The following is a 20,212-nucleotide window of genomic DNA, read 5'->3' on the forward strand; positions in this document are numbered from 1 at the left end:
CTCCAAATTTAGATTCTTCGAAAGAAGTAACGTTGGCAAATAGAAGTTACTATAAGTGTTAGCTATCACTCTTACTAATGTGCTTTGAACATTAACATAGTCCGATCACTTTCCGTCTCATGTCATGACATGTTTTGATGTAGAGATCGATTTCAATTTTTTCTAAAGTTTTTCGTAAATATAAGGATGTATGATAAAGTAGCTACTTTAATGTACTACGTATAAATCATGGTTTCTATTTGTTCTATATATAGCGAAATATGTTTTACTCGTAATCTCTAAGTATATAGTGTGATAGATACAAGTCAATAAAGAAAGCATTTATATAGTAAATGCCCCCTTTTAGATTGCAAATACAGTGGTGGTTGCTTTGTGATCCTAGGGTAGAATATGCAAGAATTATAGAAGTTTGGATCAACGAAAAGAAAATTATGACCTACTACTCCATCATTTTGAAAAACTAGAACTTTTTTTTTATTTTGATTTTTTTTTTCTTGCTCAATCAGCGCACCAAGCTTACATACAATTTTGATATAGATAATATTATTATATTATTTATGAAAAATATACAGTCCTAAGAGCTGCATATAAGAAGATAAAAGTGGAAAGAATAGACAATAAATAAACATTTATTACACCGATTTACTCGTGAATTGTCGATAAATTCTCCAACTTAATACGTACGGAGTAAAAATGAAGGATACTAAATGCTTATATGCAGCCATTATCCTATTATTTATATTACTCCTATCATCTAGTCTTTGAATTAATTTTAAGAAAATCTTAGCAATATCCGTGCATGCATCATCGGGATCTATGCTGATTATACTCTATGTTTGGGTAGTTTCTCCAAACTCTTGCTAGAGGAAGTAGATTGGCTTTATCAGCTTACTAATAACAAAATAAAATCCCAATACTCGTATAATTTATGCTCTCTTTGACGTATGTCCAAAGCTGTAAGCCCACTGAGAGATTTAGCAAACTTGTTGTTAATTGGGCCAAGCCCAGTTAAAACAGAAAGGAATACAACGTTCGTAAGTCACCCTCAGGGCCTAGTAATGAACTCCAGTCCATATCTTGACTTTTTTTGAAATGAAAAAGTGATGTGTAAATTGACTTAATTCTACTCGTAATCATTTTTTTTTTGTTTTTTTTTGACATGTACTCGTAATCATTAAAATGTCTTTTTAAACTTAAAATCGCTATATCAATAACAATAAATATATGAGAATTCAGACTTTCACCAAATAAATAAATAAATAAATATATGAGAATTTAGATATACAGAGTATCATCACGATTTGTATGGAACAAAATATAAAGTAAGGGCATGTTCTCATAGACTGAACTCAACTGAAGTGAAGTGAACTGAACTGAACTGAACTGAACTGAGCTGAACCTGAACTGAGCTGAGCTGAGCTGAGCTGAACTGAACTGAACTGAAATGAAATGAAATGAATATTTTATAAGAGAAGGAAATTAAGAGCTGAACTGAACTGAACTAAAAATAAACGTATGAGAACATGCCCTAATTCGTATGTAACAAATTTAAATGGTAACCGAACTTTAAAAATATACTACCTTTGTTTTTTTTAGTTGACACGTTTTGACTTTAGCAGTATTCACACACTTCCCTTTGACCATGTTTTGTGCTTTATACATAATGAAAAATATAGTCATGTGAGATCTTGTTAGATTCGTCACGATAAATATTTTCAAAATATCAACTTTTTATAATTTTTTCTTATCTGTAATTAAAGATATGAATGGTTGAAGTTGTGCTTGGCAAACTTGACTAAAAAAACATGTCAACTAAAAAGAAACGGATGAAGTAACTTCTTTTGGTCAATTTTTAAAATCAAGATCCAAAGTATAATTGTCTCTCTAATGGTAAGCAAGCTTGTTTTATTGAGCCCAAGAAGGTTAAAAAAAAGGGGCAGCAATGTGACGGGCCGGGTTTGGTTTTTGTACTGTTACTATTTGGGCCAAGATCCGAAGGGACACTGAAGCTTCGTCTTTGATAATAACAAAAGACTCCAAGGACCACATAGTAATTTAATTGACTGACACATGGATAATGAGTCAAATAAGTAGTGGTCTCAAAGTCTCGAGGTTATATAAACGGAGGGTTGAGAGAGATGTAGAAGTGTCTTGCAGGGGTAAATTGGTCATTTTATGCAGGATTTAAATTTTGCCCTTTTAGATTCAATGGTACAAAATACACTCTCAGTGGTACAAAATATAATTTTAGTGGTATTTAAAAAAAGGTTCAAATGTCTAATTAGACTGTCAAATAATACAATTAGAGCTCAGTGGTACAAAATACACTCTCAGTGGTACTCAATGCGGTTTTAGTGGTACTTATAAAAACCCCCAGTGGTACAAAATATATTCTCAGTAGTTGTGGTCCCAATTTTTTTTATCCTTTTTGCACGTGAAATCATTTATGAAAATTTTTAGTGGGGCCCACACCACTTTTTTCACTCTTCCTATCTCTCTACTCCTTTCTCTCTCTTCTTTTTTACTTTTATGTTATTTTAATGGTTGTGAGACATTTACATTTGTCTCACAACACTCCATTTATACTTCCTCCAAAGACTCATCTAATGGATGGTTTTTGGTTAACTATGCTCAGCAATGCTTACTGTCATGCGTGGCTTAATTATGTGAAAGACGGCTCTACTCGCCGTACAATCGTACATAGAGCTGTCAAAAACTGACCCGACCCGAAATATCGACCCTAACCCGTCTGAACCCGAAAAAAATGGTGACCCGAACCCGACCTGAAACCAACCCTAGACCCGAGTATTTGAGACCCGAACCCGACCATAACCCGACCTAGAGAGGACCTGACCCGAATGTGACCCGTAAATTATTGACCTGAACAGAACCCGACTCGAACCCGAGAATGACCCAAACCCGATTTAACCCGTCAAAACCCGAATTCAACCCGACCTGTTACTAACCCGACCCGAGGTCAACCCGACCCGTTCCTAACCCGACTCGAATTTAAACCCGACCTGTTACAAACCCGACCCGAAATCAACCCGACTTGTTATTGATTCGACCCAAATTCAACCCGACTTGTTATTGCCCCGACCCGAATTTAAACTCGACTTATTACTAACTCGAATTTAAACTCGACCTATTACTAACTCGAATTTAAACGTATTTGAGGCTATATGAGGTGAGTGAGGTGAATCGATGATAGTGATTTTGTCTAATTAAATCAGCCAAATGATTTTTTTTTTCTAAATTTATCTTCAAAATAAACTTCCATATAACTGCTTATAGTGGTTAGAGCTTCTCTCCCGGTTCCAGGAAGACCTGGGATCGATTCTCACCCCCCGCCCTTGTGGCTCTCTGTACACCAAAAAAAAAAAAAAACTTATAATCCTTTTATTGATCCTTTTTTTCAAATTTTAGTATTCACTTGTTTATTTTAATATTTTTTAAAATGTTTTAAATTATGCAATTTGATTTGGAGCTTTAAAAAAAAATTAAAAAAAAAAATTATTGACTTGAACCGAACCTGACTCGAACCCGAGAATAATCCGACTAGGAAATGACCTGACGTGATTATAACCCGCAAATTATTGACTTGACTCGAACCCGATAATGACCCGACCTGATTATAACCCGCAAATAATTGACTTGAACCGAACCCGACTCGAACCCGAACAGGACCCTACCTCGTTTAAACCCGTAAAAATCCGAATGTAACCCGACCTGTTTTTCACCCGACCCGAATGTAACCCGACCTTTTATTGACCCGACCTAAACCCGACCCAAACCCGATAAGATGTATGACCCGACGTGACCCGACTCAAGCATGACCCAACCCGAACCCGACCCGCATAGGTCCCGACATTAACCCGTACTGACCCGATCCGAGATGACCCGACCCACACTAACCCGACTCAAACCCGACCCATTTACCCGAATTGACAGCTCTAGTCGTACACCATATGAAGATGGCACTAGGTGAATCAAATATTTGATAGGTAGCAAGACATCATTAAACGACTATTAAAATTAAATGGTTATTTAGGTTAAATTCACAACTAAAATAACTTTAATAATTTTTATTGTTTTTTTTTCCTAATAAAATAATCTTTCAAAATTAAACAAAGATAGTAAATTAGAACTTTACAAGTTACTTCCTTCAAACAACATTGATTAATGGTTGTTGCTATAATGGCGAAAACCCATCTCAATACACACCATTTTCAATCTTATCCACATGACATGATCATGTTCTATATGCATATTCAAAGCAGTACATAAACAAATAGTTACAGAGTACTTGATCTATAAACGATATGATTTTCGTAACAAGTACATCTTGAACCACCTTAATTAAAGCATATAAACCTCCTATTTAATGCAAGAAGTAAAGTACCTTCAATCCAGCATTTTGTTTAGCGTAAACTTCCCTAATTACTGACACATATTTTCATAGTAGAAAACACGAGTAAAAGCAAATTTATGTAAAGAACTGTTCATAATTTATAATCTTGTAAATAAGTGTATAAGCAATATATGTTTAACTAAACATATCATGAATCTCGTGATAAAGTAAGATGCATCTTGACTCCTTGTTAAGAATTTCCATTTCATTTATCACTTACAGAGTGTGTTTGAATAACATTAGAGGAAGGAAAAGAAGGGGAGGGAGGATTATATACGAAGTATAAGACAATTGATTGATTATGATTATGATTAACTCGTTTATTTGTTGAATAATAATAAAAAAAAGGGCAGCATATATATAAGACAATATATAGTTTATAAAAAGATGATCTCATTAACAGTAGATCTCGTTTTTCTTTATTGTTGGTTTTTACCTGATCAATATTAACACAACCATATTATATTTATTTTGGACCATAAATAAAATTACTCCTTTAAAAAAAAAATAATTACTGATTAAATGATTGATTTTTTTTTGGGGCCAACATTATAATTTGAAGAGTGTTGTGAGATCTTAAAATCTTTTACCTTTTCTCGTGTCTCTCTCTCTTCTTTCTCTCTCCTCTTCATCTTCGCTATCCTCTTCTCCTCATCACATCTTCGCGATCGCAGGTAATCCTCCTTTCGCAGATCTATACCCTAATTATTTTTCTTATGAATCACTGAAATTTCACAATAATTTCGAATTTGAGTTTAATTTTTGATTGATTCTTCTAATTTATTGATTGATTCAATTTCTAGAATTTTCATCGGTTGCTTGGTTGATTGATCGATTTTCGATTGGTCCTGATTTGAATTCCTACTGATTTTAATTTTGCCCTAATTTTTTGTGATTTTTAATGTGTTTGTTTGAGTTTCAGTTGTATTTACGGATTTTGTTTGATTTTTGTTCAGTTTTTGATCGATAATGGGTGCTCTGGATGTTGAGGATGGAAACCTGGAGGTTGGAATGGGTAAGTGTTCTTCATTTGCATTGTGATTCATTTATTTGTTGAATGTCAACTGAATTGATCAATTTTTTGATTTTGATTTAAATTTTAGCATCTGTTATAGGAAGATCGTTTTGTATTAATGTAAGAAAATGTTTCAAGGTGTTGGAGAAGATAGATTTGTTGTTTCACATTTACTTGATCTATTGTAGAATGGCCTGCCTTTGAAGTAGGTGATAACAATCTATGGTTTAATGGTTTAGAAACGAGCCGCTTTAGTTTGATGTAGTTGCCCTCGGGGCGTGGTGTTGGACGTTCATTGATAGGAATGATGTTGTATTCGAAAAAGTTAAATCATTTACCTTTTTGGGGATGGCAGGCAAAAGTTGATCATATAGTAGAAAATTAGATAGTTGACTTTGAGTAGTGAGGTATATGATTGAAATCTCAATTGCCGGTCAATGTTCGGCTTGCTCTCTGTGAATCAATCAATTTGTGGTACTTGGATGACCCTCATTCGAACTTGCACATTGAGGGGCCTGATGATCTGATGAGGCTAGTATCAGTAGTTTATTGTGCTGTTATTGAATATGGAATGTCTTGGGGCAGTGTCGTATCCATGATTATGAGGCTTTGGAGAGTATAAGGAGTAGTTAATCATGTTGGTTATGACCTGTACGGGTGGTTGTATGATCATGGCATGATCTATTTATTACTTAGTATTATGTTGTGTGTGATTTGTGGAAAAGGGAGAGAATGAACCGTGTGATGTTGATAGCCAATTCTGTTATCGAATTACTAAGTTACATTTTTAATTTCTGCAGAGTACAGAACAGTCTCAGGAGTGGCAGGGCCACTAGTTATTCTGGAGAAGGTTAAGGTAAGTCTGGTGTCTTTTTTTTTTTTTTGTTTTTTTTTTGTTTTTTTTTTTTTGTCCCAATTTATATCTATCTGGATAAATTTTACTTAGTTTACTGCTAAATTTACAATTTTAATGAATTGTATGCCTATTTGCGACAGGGACCTAAATTTCAAGAAATCGTGAATATTCGTTTGGGAGACGGATCAACTCGCAGAGGTCAAGTTTTGGAAGTTGATGGTGAGAAGGCTGTAGTTCAGGTACTTAAAGTTTGAATTTTGAACTGTTTGTTTATCTTTTACATTTTGTGACACTAGTTTTTTCTGACCTGCTGTCACTAATCCTAGTACTATCAGTCAATGCTTCTACAAATGGGAGAATTTTGAGCAGTTTTTGTCTTATGAAAGGAAATTTACTCAGGCAGTCTGATTTATATTTCTGACAGGTGTTTGAAGGAACATCTGGAATTGACAACAAATATACTACCGTGCAGTTCACTGGTGAGGTAAGGAGACTCAGACTATCTGTGATTTTCAGTTACAAGACTAGCAACACAAGCTATAGCACTTAATGGTTGATTGCATGAATATTGTTAGATTAGATTCTTTGTATTTTATGAAGAGTGGATTCTCAGTGTTTTCAAGTTTTATCTATATCTTCAATGTGTGTTATTTATTAATTGCTAGTTATATAAATATGGTTGATGACTATGTAGTTTTTAAACATAACTCATCTTTTTGCTGTGTCTCTATGCTCTTCTTTTTTCTTGCTTTGTTTGAACTTAGTGTTCTAATGATTTGGGTATTGGTGGTCTTAAATTCTGCTAATTAAAATATAATGCTCGGGAAGCTCCAGTTCAATGGCTCAGTATTTAAGGGAAGTTATGTGATGCTAAAGTGCTTCTCTCTCAAAAAAAATCTTCAGAATGAAATATCTGCTAGTACCTAAAGGATTTTCATGAGACATTGGCCCCAAGTGATTATATTTTGTTTCTTGCATATTCCTTTACTCTTTACCCCCCCCCCCCTCCTCCTCTTCCTGATTTTTGTTGCTGTATGTCTCTTTTTCTTATCTTATTTGGGATTCATTACAATTACTGCTTGTACCTATAGGAAGCTTCTTAAATGGATTTTCTTTTAACTTTGTGGGTCTTCTGATACAAACCATTTAGCAGTCTTTGACTGCTTGGTTAAAGCTCAATCGATTGCACACTTACCATCTTTTCATCGTGGGCAGGTTTTGAAAACTCCTGTCTCCCAGGATATGCTTGGGCGTATTTTTAATGGATCTGGTAAACCCATCGACAATGGCCCTCCTATTCTCCCTGAGGCCTACTTGGATATCTCTGGTATGTAGCTTTGAGACTTGTTACGTTGTTAGTTGAACTTATTCGTAGTTGCAATTTTTTTCTGATGAAGTTGGAAACCTTCCTTCTTGTCTTGTTCCCAGGGAGTTCAATCAACCCCAGTGAAAGAACTTATCCAGAAGAAATGATTCAGACTGGCATTTCCACTATTGATGTCATGAACTCTATTGCTAGAGGACAAAAGATCCCTCTTTTTTCTGCTGCTGGTCTTCCTCACAATGAAATTGCTGCACAGATTTGTCGCCAGGCTGGTCTGGTGAAGCGGTTAGAGAAGTCTGACAACCTTTTGGAGGTATGAGCACATTACTGGCCTGCAAAAGATCTACTTGCTTTTCTCAATTTAACAACTGAACCATATTTTAAATGCTATTTTTTTTCATTTGTATATGATTCCCTCATTCCTAATCTGGGGCTTATTTTGGTGGTGCAAGTGTTAGTTTTTTTTTTTTTTTTTTTTTTTTTTTTTTTTTTTTTTTAAAATTTTAATTTAATCAATATATTCATGTGCTTTTGTTATCTTTTCCTCCGTCTTTCCAGCCTGTTTGGGGGAAAGATTGGGGCGGGGGGAAGGGGGGGTGTTATTTTTCTTTCACAATTAATAATATCTATAAAAGTAGTAATATTTCTTTTTGTTTTCTTTAATCTCAAACTTGTCTTGCATACTTATATGAGGATTTGCCTGTACACTATGCAGGGTGGTGGTGAAGAGGACAACTTTGCCATTGTATTTGCAGCTATGGGAGTTAACATGGAAACTGCTCAATTCTTTAAGCGTGATTTTGAGGAGAATGGATCTATGGAGAGAGTTACTCTCTTTTTAAATCTGGTATTTCCTTCTCTATGGCTGTTGCTTAGTGTTAATTTCTCTCTGGTTGTGGCTTCTGCTCTATGTTGAGTCAGTTTCTGATTCTTTTCAAATTTCTTCTCAGGCCAATGACCCTACTATTGAGCGTATCATTACTCCTCGTATTGCCCTCACAACTGCAGAATACCTGGCATATGAATGTGGAAAGCATGTGCTTGTTATCCTGACTGATATGAGTTCTTACGCAGATGCACTTCGTGAGGTAAAATTTTGTCATCATAATTGATGATTTACTGTAAGATGCAAATTTGATGAGGATTTAATCGTGATGAGAGCTTTGGACAGCCGAAGAGTTTAGGAGTTTGGCTATAATATATAGCTTTTTTAGGCAAAGATTTAATAAGTGCAATGATCTTCAGTTTTTCCAACTCATACTATTTTATGATCTTCAATTTGCCCAACTCATACTATTTAATGATCACACCTAGCTGATAGTGTGCCTGAGGCTGTGAGGTGGCAGCTACTGATTTGTACTTCTTAGTGTAACAATGGGTTAAAAGCTTAATGGTAGTGTTTTATCTATTATAAAATTGAAATTAAAAAGGCATTTAGCTTGAGAAAATGATTTTGATGAATTCTATTCAGTCTGCTATTGTTGAGGCTTTCAAGGTTCAATACAAGGTCTAATATTAACTGAATTAATAATCCACAGAAAGAGTTGCTTGTAAGTTTTGCTATCATCAAGTCTAAATAATAGTCTTATTGTTGTGGCTTTTTATTATTATTTTTTAATTCTCAGCACTTCTGCTGAATAATTGTTGCTCTGTTCTGTATTTGAAGTTGTTCAGACTTTGGTTCATGGAGATTCTGTCTCTTTCCTGGACTGAAAAGAAACTATTTTTCTTACAACATGGTTAATTTTTATAATGAAGCTTCATATTGCCCAGGGAACTATATGCTCTCAAATGCCTAATGCTAATGGTTGAGCATATTTAGTAGATTAATTCAACTTATACTGTATTTTAGCCATCTAATTGAACATAATATTTCATGAATGTTAACCTTGTTCGGAATAATGCAGTCAATCTTTGCAAAAACTTTTTTGGTTTCTTATCGTGTATGGGCTTTTTTGAATATATACTCGTGGTTCTGATAGTTTACAGCTAAGATATTTATACGATCAGCTGTAACACATCAGCAATACATCTTATGCTATGTCATTTCTGTACATTTTTTCTTGTTAATTAAGGTCTGTTGAAACCTCTCAAGTAGTCTTAAGCGGTCAATTCTCATTCATGTCGACTGCTTATAGCAGTGTAGGGAAGCATCTACTCTGGGTGCTCTTTGTTCTAAGTTGCTTTTATTTTGAGTTTAGTCTAGGATCTGGAAATGAAATATGGAAAACTCTTTTAGATGTAAATATGCTGCAGTTTCTGGGGTGAGCTTGCATTGCCCCTTAGCTAAAAACTATCTTATGAACTCGTGTTTCTTGAACTGCAGTATCGAGGGCATTGTTGTGCTCCAGCATCTTGATTTTTGATTTAATTTATTCTTCAGGTATCTGCTGCCCGTGAAGAAGTGCCTGGAAGACGTGGTTATCCAGGTTATATGTACACTGATCTGGCCACCATCTATGAGCGTGCTGGACGTATTGAAGGGCGATCAGGCTCTATCACTCAGATTCCAATTTTAACTATGCCTAATGACGGTAATAATTTATTTTAGACTCTATCATGCCTGTTTTATTCTTCTAATCCTACTTTTACTAACACCTTTTGCTGTCTTCTCTAATTTAGATATTACTCACCCAACTCCTGATCTTACGGGGTATATTACTGAGGGGCAAATCTATATCGACAGGCAGCTACACAATCGTCAGGTGAGTATCGATTTTGGCTCTTGAACTATATGAAGCCTTTAGTTTTCATAATTTCATGTGTTATGTCTTCAATTGTACTTTTGTGAAGTATGCACATGACTGAATTTTTTTAAATGTAGAGAAATTATTGGTGGGAAAAGTGTCTAGATGTTATGTTGACTGAATTTTTTTCTCTTACAGATTTACCCACCAATCAATGTCCTCCCCTCACTTTCTCGTCTTATGAAGGTATATCCTGTCGAGCAGTTGATCAAATTTTAGTGCTTCTAGAATGTTAATTCATGTCATATTTTTTTTAAACTATGGCTGACTTTTACCTGTGACTCTGAGTACAGAGTGCTATTGGTGAAGGCATGACTCGCAGGGATCACTCTGATGTCTCCAACCAGGTCTGCCAGCATACATGTTTTCGTGTTTATTTGACTTGTTTCCGAGCCTTGATTTGAGTAATATTTGTAATGTGTCCTGTTTCTGTGTTTTCAGCTATATGCAAATTATGCCATTGGTAAGGATGTACAAGCCATGAAAGCTGTGGTTGGAGAGGAAGCTCTTTCTTCAGAAGATTTGGTATTTTTTGCTTCCTTTTACTGCAGATGTTCCCGGGTTATAAACATAAATTTCACAAGTTAACCAATTACTTTTCTTTTTAATTGTTCAGCTATACTTGGAATTTTTGGACAAATTTGAGAGGAAGTTTGTGGCCCAAGGAGCATATGACACCCGTACCATCTTCCAGTCACTTGATCTAGCATGGACGCTCCTTAGGATCTTCCCCCGTGAGCTTCTCCACCGTATCCCAGCAAAGACCCTCGACCAGTACTACAGTCGGGACGCTTCAAATTAATCGACAAATGACTCAGTACACCAGTGTCCTTGTCACATTCGGCATTTTCAATTCGTTCTTCATTGCTGTTTATCAGTCTTCTGGCTTCAATAAAGGTTCCCATCGTTTTCAGGTCCTCTAAAATTGGGGTTCTTTGGTTAGTTGGTGTGTACATTAAGATATTCTTTTAGTGTGAGGGACCATGTAGATTGTCAAGGGAAAACAAGAAGCAGCTGTATTTGTGATTTTGACAATTATCCGCAATTTCTTGTACTACTATTTAAGGCTTGAGAGGGTGGATTTAGAGAGCAGGAATCCTCGGCACTTGTTTGCACTGCTTTCTTGAGCATGTATTTTATTTATAAACTTCGTAGCTCGGTTATTTATTGGGAGCATTGCACAATAATTTTTTGGTCTCTTTGTTTTAAGAATGCCAAATAATCGACTGTTTCACATTTTTTTACACCCAGCTATGCTTTATCTTATCAGTAAATTGTTTTAGTATTTCATATACGTAGTATAAATATTTGTGCTTATAAACATTGTCGATAGGAAAATGGTTTTAATGGCGCAACACAGCTACCTCGATATACTTTAATGAGGTACCTCAGGTATAGTGGTGGTGCTCTTTGTGCAGCGTGTGAGGTTTACCGACTGAATATGTCGTGCAGTGGTTTGGGTAGAGGACACAGCCTGAGCAACGAGCATACAGTGGATGAGATTCTTCGTATATTGGACGCTGTTTTCAACAATGTTCATATGTTTTAGACCATTGACAAAACTCAGGTACTAATTTCAAGGGATAATAGTTGGACAGGCTAACAATACAGAACACGATGAATACAATTGAAAATGAAATTATATTGATCCTTTAGTTTGTACTTCACCTAGAATAAATATAAGAAAAACAAATTCCAGGACAGGGAATATTTGAAAAGATAAATTCTGACTAGTATCAAAACAAAAAAAAAAAAAATTGTCACTTCCTGTAAAGAAAATAAATTATTATTCACCTTGTTTTGCTGAATAATTCTAACTTCACTCATTTCACATGATTTATCATTTGAATGCTACAAATAAATTACTTTTTGTTTTTTTCAAAAATCAGAGCACTAATATAAATTAATTAACAGGAATAGGATGTAATAACACTAACTTTTAATTAGTTTGTAAGGGAAAAACTTTAGTTGTTCTTGATATTGGTGATAAATTATACTTCCTCCATCATTAAATTACATTCCTATTTCTAACATTTATTCCTCACATAATAGAGGAAAACAGGAATGAAATTTAGGGACAGAGGGAGTACTTCGTAAAATGAATTGTTGTGCAAGCACACCCATTATAGAGATTAAATTACATGGTATCTTTAATAGGTGAACGAACTTAGGGTCTGTTCTCATACGTTTATTTTCAGTTTAGTTCAGTTCAGTTCAGCTGATTTCAGTCTATTAGATCAGACCCTTAGTGTCAATAACAAAATGTAAAGAAAAGAAACAGAGAGCAAATCGTCAAACTAAATCACTCCTAGTCCCTTGAATCAGATTTTCATTTCTATACTGTATCATACAGTGTAATAATGCTCCCGTCATCTCTTAAAATGGGTTGGGCAGGCCCGAAACCCGGCACAACCCAACACGAAAAAAAAGCACAGCACGGTACGCCGGTACTGTGCAAGTGAGCCATGGATCGGGCTTGGGTCGCTTTTATTTGAGACAAGCACGATAAGGCACGATATGGCCGGGCCTGGCACGACAAAACATGGTAATCAATGCAATGTTGCTTAGGCACGTAAGACTGCCACGATGACACATGGGTTTGGGCCATAAAAGGGCCAACCTTTTGATAACTTTGACCCGGCACAGTATGTCACGAAACTCGTGGACTGGACCTAACTAACACCAAAGCACGTGGATTGACACACCCCGAAAGCCATCTTTATATTCGAACCAAAAAATAATGATCCAATGACTCCTAGCCACTAGTTCTTTTTATTCTACCTGGCCACCTTTTACCCCCACCTGGCCACCTAGTCAAAAAAGAGCCTTTTTATTGACACAAGAAGTTCTATATGACTGAAAAGAGATAAACATTTGTTACAAAGATTATCCTCAGAAACAACCACTGGAGTTGCAATAAAAGCTGACAATTCATGATGTAAAAATCTCAGCACATTTTTATATCATCACGTGCACAAAATTTAAGGTACTGGCTATTTTAAGTACAATGTTGGGAGCATGTATAAACTTGATTAAAAAAAATACATTAACTACAAAATAATAAGATCTTATTGTTTTCTAATATTCCTTTAAAATCGACTGATTTCAGTATGACAAGCTCTGGTTTCTTTAACCTTTGAATTTCTTCTATAATGAATTGGATAGACAGCACGTTCCTTCTCGTGCGGCAAAAAGAATCATCTATATATGCTTTGCCTTTCTAGACCTGTGCTCTTGAGCTTTCGCTAAATCACATCAAGTATAACTTATATTTCATTCTCAACCAGAAAACTCGATGGCCTTCTTGATTCAAAGACTCTTGTAGTTTGTCATCTTGAACTCTGTTTAGAGTACCAGAGTTTCTTCTGGCAGATTAGTATCTTTTCATTCTCACTGTTGTAACCGGTTTCTTCCTTGCGACACTCCCACTTCATCCCCTTAGCAATAGTGCTGATAGAATCCACAAAGTAGTTGTTTTCCCGGATGATAGCATACCCACTAGGTCGAAGAATTCGATCCATTTCCAAGAGCACATACTTCATATCGCACCTGTCAAATAATATAGTAAAATACATTACAAAGGTCCTTGACTACATTTTTTGCTTGTGATGGGGCAAAGTATTTGCAAGACTCAGATGATGATATAAAACAATGATAAGGGATTACAAACAAGGAGTTACCTATGACTTTCAGCAGTGAAGAGGCCATCTGCGTGAAGAAGATCATATGTTCTTGGATAAGTAGAGAATGGCTCGCACCTGAATCACATAAAGGTCGTTAGTAAGGAACCCCATAATGAATTTGTGAAGTTACCACATGGAAAGTGTGTCATGCAAACAACCAAGGTAATGAATCTCCATCGGACAATAGTTTTTGTTTCTTCATCTTCATTATCATTGCCACTTCCACGATTTAGTAATGTGCATATGGGCGGCAATGAAAATGAACATATATAGATGCTTGTCAATGGAGATGCATAAGCTTGAACAATCACAAAGAATTTCAATCATTTTCTTTGATCTTCTACCAAAAGAATAGTAAATGTATAACAAAAAGAATAGTGAATGGTGCAAATCCAGATTCTTGTCCAGAAAGGAAATATTCGGTTACCACTTACCAGTCATGATAAACTCCAATGAGACCCCGATCATAAACCACAGGCAATGTGTTAGGACCATAGGAGGACACTACGTTCATAACCCAAACAGATCCTCAATTAGTTGAGCTGCAAGACCTCCATACACTGTATTCATATCCATAACATTCCTTATCTTGTCACTTCCCAAGGCCGGAACCAACTTCTTGTAATGCTTAACTCTGACCTTCCACTTGCTTTCATCATGCTTGAAGGCACCACCATTCCCACCAGGAATATCAGAGAGGCGATCTGGTGCAACGTCCAAACGTTGTGGCCACTTTGTCACAGATTTCAAACTCAATTTCTTGAACTTTGGGTTTGGGACTGTCACACATGAGCGTAGAGGAGTGTACCAAGCTGAATCAGGCTCCACGCTGTCATCACACTTGGGAGGATAAGCATCAGGATTAGCAAGCTTCTCATCATAGCAGCTATTGTCTGAAGCCTTCCGCCACACAGCAATATCATCCTTTTTGCTGAACAGTTTGAAGCACATAGATGTAAGCAATTCCTGTAATTTTTCATAGTCTGATCTTTGTTCCTCAACAGTGGTATTCCACCCTCGCCAACGGTTCTCATAGTTCACAGGTGGTCCAGAAAGAACCCAGAATCCTCCTGGCCGAAGTATACGGTGAATTTCCATGAGGTAGAGTCCACCTAGAGACAGCATTTCAAAAAATTACATCCGCATTAACATAGGATAACCAGATTATAAGAGATCTTAGGTGAAAGTCTTCAACCTAAATTTCACACAAAAAAACCTCTGAGCTGAAACAAACATAAACTAATGAACATACCAAACTCTGTCCAAGGGATAAGGCATCTTGAGCAGTGAGCCATATCAAACGAACTGGAAGGGAAAGGAAGTCGTTGTGTTGAAATAACTCCTAGGATTGCAGGAATACCACGTTCCAGGGCAAATTGGACTTGTGCCTCATGGTTATCCCTTGGGGCTAGGGAAACAGTAAGAATTCCTCTATCCAGTAAATCGCCTCCCCAGCTAGCCACCTTCAAGTCAATTAGTTCATAATATCAATATTTAATTACAGCATCAATAGTTTGGTTATACACTCCAATATAGAGCGATATTTCATTCAGGAAGAACCCATTAACATAAATTTAAACTATCCTATTCTCAGGTGATGTAAAACTTACCCCACAGCCAGTATCAATAGCAGTACGAATAGTTCCATCTTTCAATTGAGGAAGCAAGTTTTCCATAAGATCTACATAATGACTAACTCCCTTAGGAAACATCGTGCCTCCACCAGGGAAGAAGAATTTTTCTCCTTCTTTCTTCAGCCAGTGTTGATTAGACTTCTGCTTGTTGATCCAATCATATGGCACATTTCTACAAATAAGTCACAAGAATAATCTCACACAATCAGCAAGTTTTTATTTTTAGATATTACCACATAATCTAGTATGACAAGGCCCATGGACAACTATATGGAGTTATTGACAATAAAAATCACCTGTACCAACACTCATTCTTGCTCTTTGGCCATCTAATTGGCATTTTATAACCCTCGGGTGGAGGCACCAAGCACTCTTTTCTTTCAAATATTGGTGGGCAATGTCGTTCCAAGAAAGCAAGCCGTTTGTAACCATACTTCTTCCATCTCTGTATAAAGATACACAAGACATATAACCAACATAACTTGAGCAGTGTACTTAAGGGGGGAAAAAGTATCTATGATATGAATAGCAAAGTATTGTGTATACCCTTGGATCAGTGCAGGGAGTGTAATCCTGGTATTCAACGCCACATTCAGGGAAGGAAACAGACTTAATCTGTAGAGGTGCAACAGCTGATTTTGTCGTCCGTTTTTGTTCTGTTTTTGTAACCGCGTCGGTGATATCTTTAGTATCAATATTATTGAATACCCCACCAAGATAGAATGATATCCCACATAACAGAACAATGATGAACGACAGGGGGACGATCTTCACAGCTTTATCAGGGTGAGAAATCGACCTTCCATCCTTAAACTTCATCCTACTTAGACTTGATTATTTACCTACATCAACAAATCCATACAAAAACATGTCAAAAATGTGCATATCTTGGCAACTTAGGTACAGATAATACCCTAATATGAGATTCTGGTAAAGAAAAAACAAAAGCAAGAAGCACAACAAATTGTAGCCAACAAATCATCAACCCACCAACCAATATAATAAGTCCAAGTCTTCAAACTGAACAAATTAAGTAAAACTTTACACTTACATTATTACATTTTAAGTTACCAGAAAAACCAAACACCAGTAATAAATGATGGAAGAACCAAAGCTACTTAGACCTAGATGATTACTAATACTCACTTCAGACTTCCACAATCAAATCTAATGGAAAAACATCAAACTCGGGAAGTGTTCGCGCACACGTAAAATCTTGTATAAGACGGTCTGACCGGAAAGGTAAATAACAATGACAGTACCATAGACTAAGGAGCCTAAACCATGATTATAATGGCAACAGATCTACTAGTCAAAGAAGTAAATTGGAATTTAATGGCAGCCCACCAAAATACTAAACCAATCTACAAGATTTCAACATAATGGTGGGGTCCCAAAATGCTAAAACCAATCTACAAATCTTTTCCATGGAAAAGGCCAACCACAGTCCCCATCCCCACTCTTAGAAAAAGCGGTGGAAATTATATAAAAGCAAATCATATACAATTGTTGACAATTTCTTGCATTAAATTATAACTAAAATGGAAAGCAGAAACAAACATGAAATACTACAAGATCATTGCTTCAAATCTAAGGAACGGAAAAAAGAATTCATCCTTAAATCATGCCCTAATTTCCTCACCAATCAATGCTTTTCAACGTATACATGGTTAAAAAGCAATATGAAAATAATTATAATAAATTTAAATAGCAGAACATACTCTAAAATCCAGAAAAATGAATAAAGTAAAAACATAAATCACCAATCAATTCCAATAAGAAATGAAGGAGTATATTTGATTAGAAACCAATTAAATAGATTCTTGAACTGCAAAATCCCTACCCTATTTTTCGATTGATTTAATTTCTCAATCATACACTATTTAAAATTCAATTTTACTGAATACCCATCAATTATAAACCATTAAACTTCAATCTGCAGCTCAAAATGATGAAATCAAAGATACCCATGTAAAGATCTAGCTAATACATTGCAGAAATGAAGGTAAAAAGGAATAAAATCAAAGAAAAATCAGAGAAATTACGATGAAAATGGGAGAAGAAAATACCCTTATTTTTTTCCTTATAACTTTTTGTGTAACTCTTAATCTTTTGCCTGAATCTAGCAACAGAACACCAAAGAAATTATCACCCAAAAAATGGATGGTGGAGAACTTTCTCTCTCCAAAAAAATCAGAGAGAGAGAGAAAGAGAGGATGGAAGTCAAGTGAGAAAGAGTAAGAGTGAGAGAGAGATATGGGGAGAGAAATTTGGAAGGTTATGATTATGGAAGATTTATTTAATTATATAAAAGAGGCCAACATTTTAATAATTGTACCAAGTATCAATTTTTAATACAGGTATACCCTTTATGTACGTTGCAGATACGGTGTAAGACTCCGGTCCGGTAGAACACTTAACAGTTACTCCGTACGTTGTGACACACCTTCTCCTTACTACATAGAAAAGGGGGAAAAAAAAAAGTAAAAAATAAAATACGGTGTACTGATTGCACTTTGTAAGTCTGTAGTAAATATAAATAGAACACTTCTCAATTTCTCATCCACTTTAATCATTTTTAAAGATATAATTGGTCATCGAACGTATTTTTAAAGACCGTGGAAAAATAAATGGTGCAAACAATACAAAAGAATGAGGGAGTAAATGAAAAAAAAAAAAAAGAGAGAGAGAGAATCCCTAGTTGGTTGCTTATGTTCTGCTGGGGTGTCCCATGAATTTAGTTCATGGTAGACTCTTGACATGTTATATTTGGGAATTGGGATGGTTCTAAAATGATGTATCTTTAATAAATTAAATGAATGAATGATATTATTTATGCCATTTTTACATTATTTACGCGATTATAGTTTGAAAAAAAGAAGTTAAATTTGGAGAATGTATGTTAAAAAAAGTGAAATCTTATTAATTTTGTTTTAATATGTACTTTCACAAAATCAACCTTTTAAATTTTTTCTAATATCTAATCAAATTAAAGATGCGGAGTAATTGTAAAGATAATACAAAATTACTTTTACTTTCGACAATTTGTCATGATAATATTAAAAAAAAAAAAAAAAGCTTTATAAAATTTATCCTTATAATTACTACAAAAACATGTATCTTTAACATATCATTAAATTTACTAATCTAGATATTTGGCTGAAAAGGGTTATTAAATAATTTACTCCTCAAAAAAGATATGATCTCCACCGATTATATTAGTGATTGATTAACTGCTAATTTAATTTGGTAAGCAATGGCAGCTCTCGGCCACCATTTCTAACTTAGTATCACTTTTCATTTTTCTTTGCCCAATTTGAACAAAAAAACTTTATTGTGTAATACTCCTTGGATGTGTTAAACTCTGTATATATACATAACAAATTGAATCAACCTAATAAAAGCAACCGTCTACCACTATTTTGTCAACCCCTCAAACACTATTACTCCTTACCCCGTGTATGTAACAATTTCTACACTTCTAAAAACTGTTGTCAAACACGGCATAACAAAATTCAATCTATTTTGCACGGTTGCAATGACAATCCTTGAACACAACATTGTAAGATAAAAAGTCTAATACTTCGTAAATAAAAAGTACTCCGCATTGTATAAAACACAAGTATAACTAATTTTACCATTATAAAATTTATATTTTTTTTAAAAAAAATGAATATTCCACAAATAGAATTAAGTATTTTAGTCCCAAATTGAACTCTAGCTTTGTATATCAGTCGTATACTCTTACTAAAGTTACCACTACAGTACAAAGTCTCAAAGTTTACAATAACATTTTAGACAATTTTTTTATTCCCAAATTAGCGTGAATACAAAAAAGATTCTAATGTAATGACAGTAACTAATAAAAAGAAAAGAAAATACTGTCACTCTTGCCATAAAGAATCGTACCAAAAATAAAATAAAATACTTTGATAAGGTTTTTAATCCACATTTTTATGACTTTATTTTTTCGTATTTATACTTGAAAACGAATTTAGAATAATTTCAATAATAAGTTACCGACACTTTCACAATGAATGACACTGTTAATTTAAAGGCCCACTTTATTCCTTGCTTTGTTTCTGTCCATAATCATCATTTACAGAATAAAAGGTTTAACTTTATATAATTAACTTTTTTAATGTATGATTTTTATTAAATAAATCACCGTAATCCTCTCATTAATAAGAGTATTGATATTTTGTCAGAAGCAGGTGCCTTTAAATGTGTACTGTGTTTTAATAACAATTTATGAAAGTCATGAGAGTTGTTTCTCAGTATTAGATAAAATACCTCTTGTATGTGAAGGTTGTACTGGGTCAGGGATCATTCGGTTGTTTTTAAGATATGTTTTCAGTATTTATGGCCACATGAGTACTTCGTACATAGACGCGTTTATGTAATTAAACTCTATAAAGATTAGATGGTCGTGTTTTTTTTAATTAAATTAAAGGTCATTTTTGGTTAGATCAACTTATCTTTATTATAAACGGGATCGAGCTAAATGGAACCTTAGTAACTGTTTTCGAGTAAATGAATTTT

General features: G+C 34.9%; 1 protein-coding gene and 1 pseudogene across 1 annotated transcript; one reads left to right on the top strand and one right to left on the bottom strand.

The window, feature by feature from the left end:
• The first annotated feature begins 4,969 nt into the window (after window positions 1-4,969).
• On the top strand, window positions 4,970-11,597 carry LOC110730073 (V-type proton ATPase subunit B 2). The gene is made up of 15 exons (XM_021909841.1): window positions 4,970-5,085; window positions 5,368-5,426; window positions 6,227-6,282; window positions 6,423-6,521; window positions 6,707-6,766; window positions 7,498-7,609; window positions 7,711-7,919; window positions 8,322-8,453; window positions 8,557-8,694; window positions 9,990-10,140; window positions 10,229-10,311; window positions 10,492-10,539; window positions 10,647-10,700; window positions 10,795-10,878; window positions 10,970-11,597. Exons 2-15 carry the CDS (start codon window positions 5,381-5,383, stop codon window positions 11,153-11,155), a joined length of 1,458 nt encoding a protein of 485 aa, XP_021765533.1. The 5' UTR covers window positions 4,970-5,085; window positions 5,368-5,380; the 3' UTR covers window positions 11,156-11,597.
• Window positions 11,598-13,283: 1,686 nt separating this feature from the next.
• On the bottom strand, window positions 13,284-17,961 carry LOC110730072 (annotated as a pseudogene).
• Between the last annotated feature and the right edge of the window lie 2,251 nt (window positions 17,962-20,212).

This window comes from Chenopodium quinoa, unplaced genomic scaffold, assembly GCF_001683475.1.
Source record: "Chenopodium quinoa cultivar QQ74 unplaced genomic scaffold, ASM168347v1, whole genome shotgun sequence".
Lineage (NCBI taxonomy): Eukaryota > Viridiplantae > Streptophyta > Magnoliopsida > Caryophyllales > Amaranthaceae > Chenopodium > Chenopodium quinoa.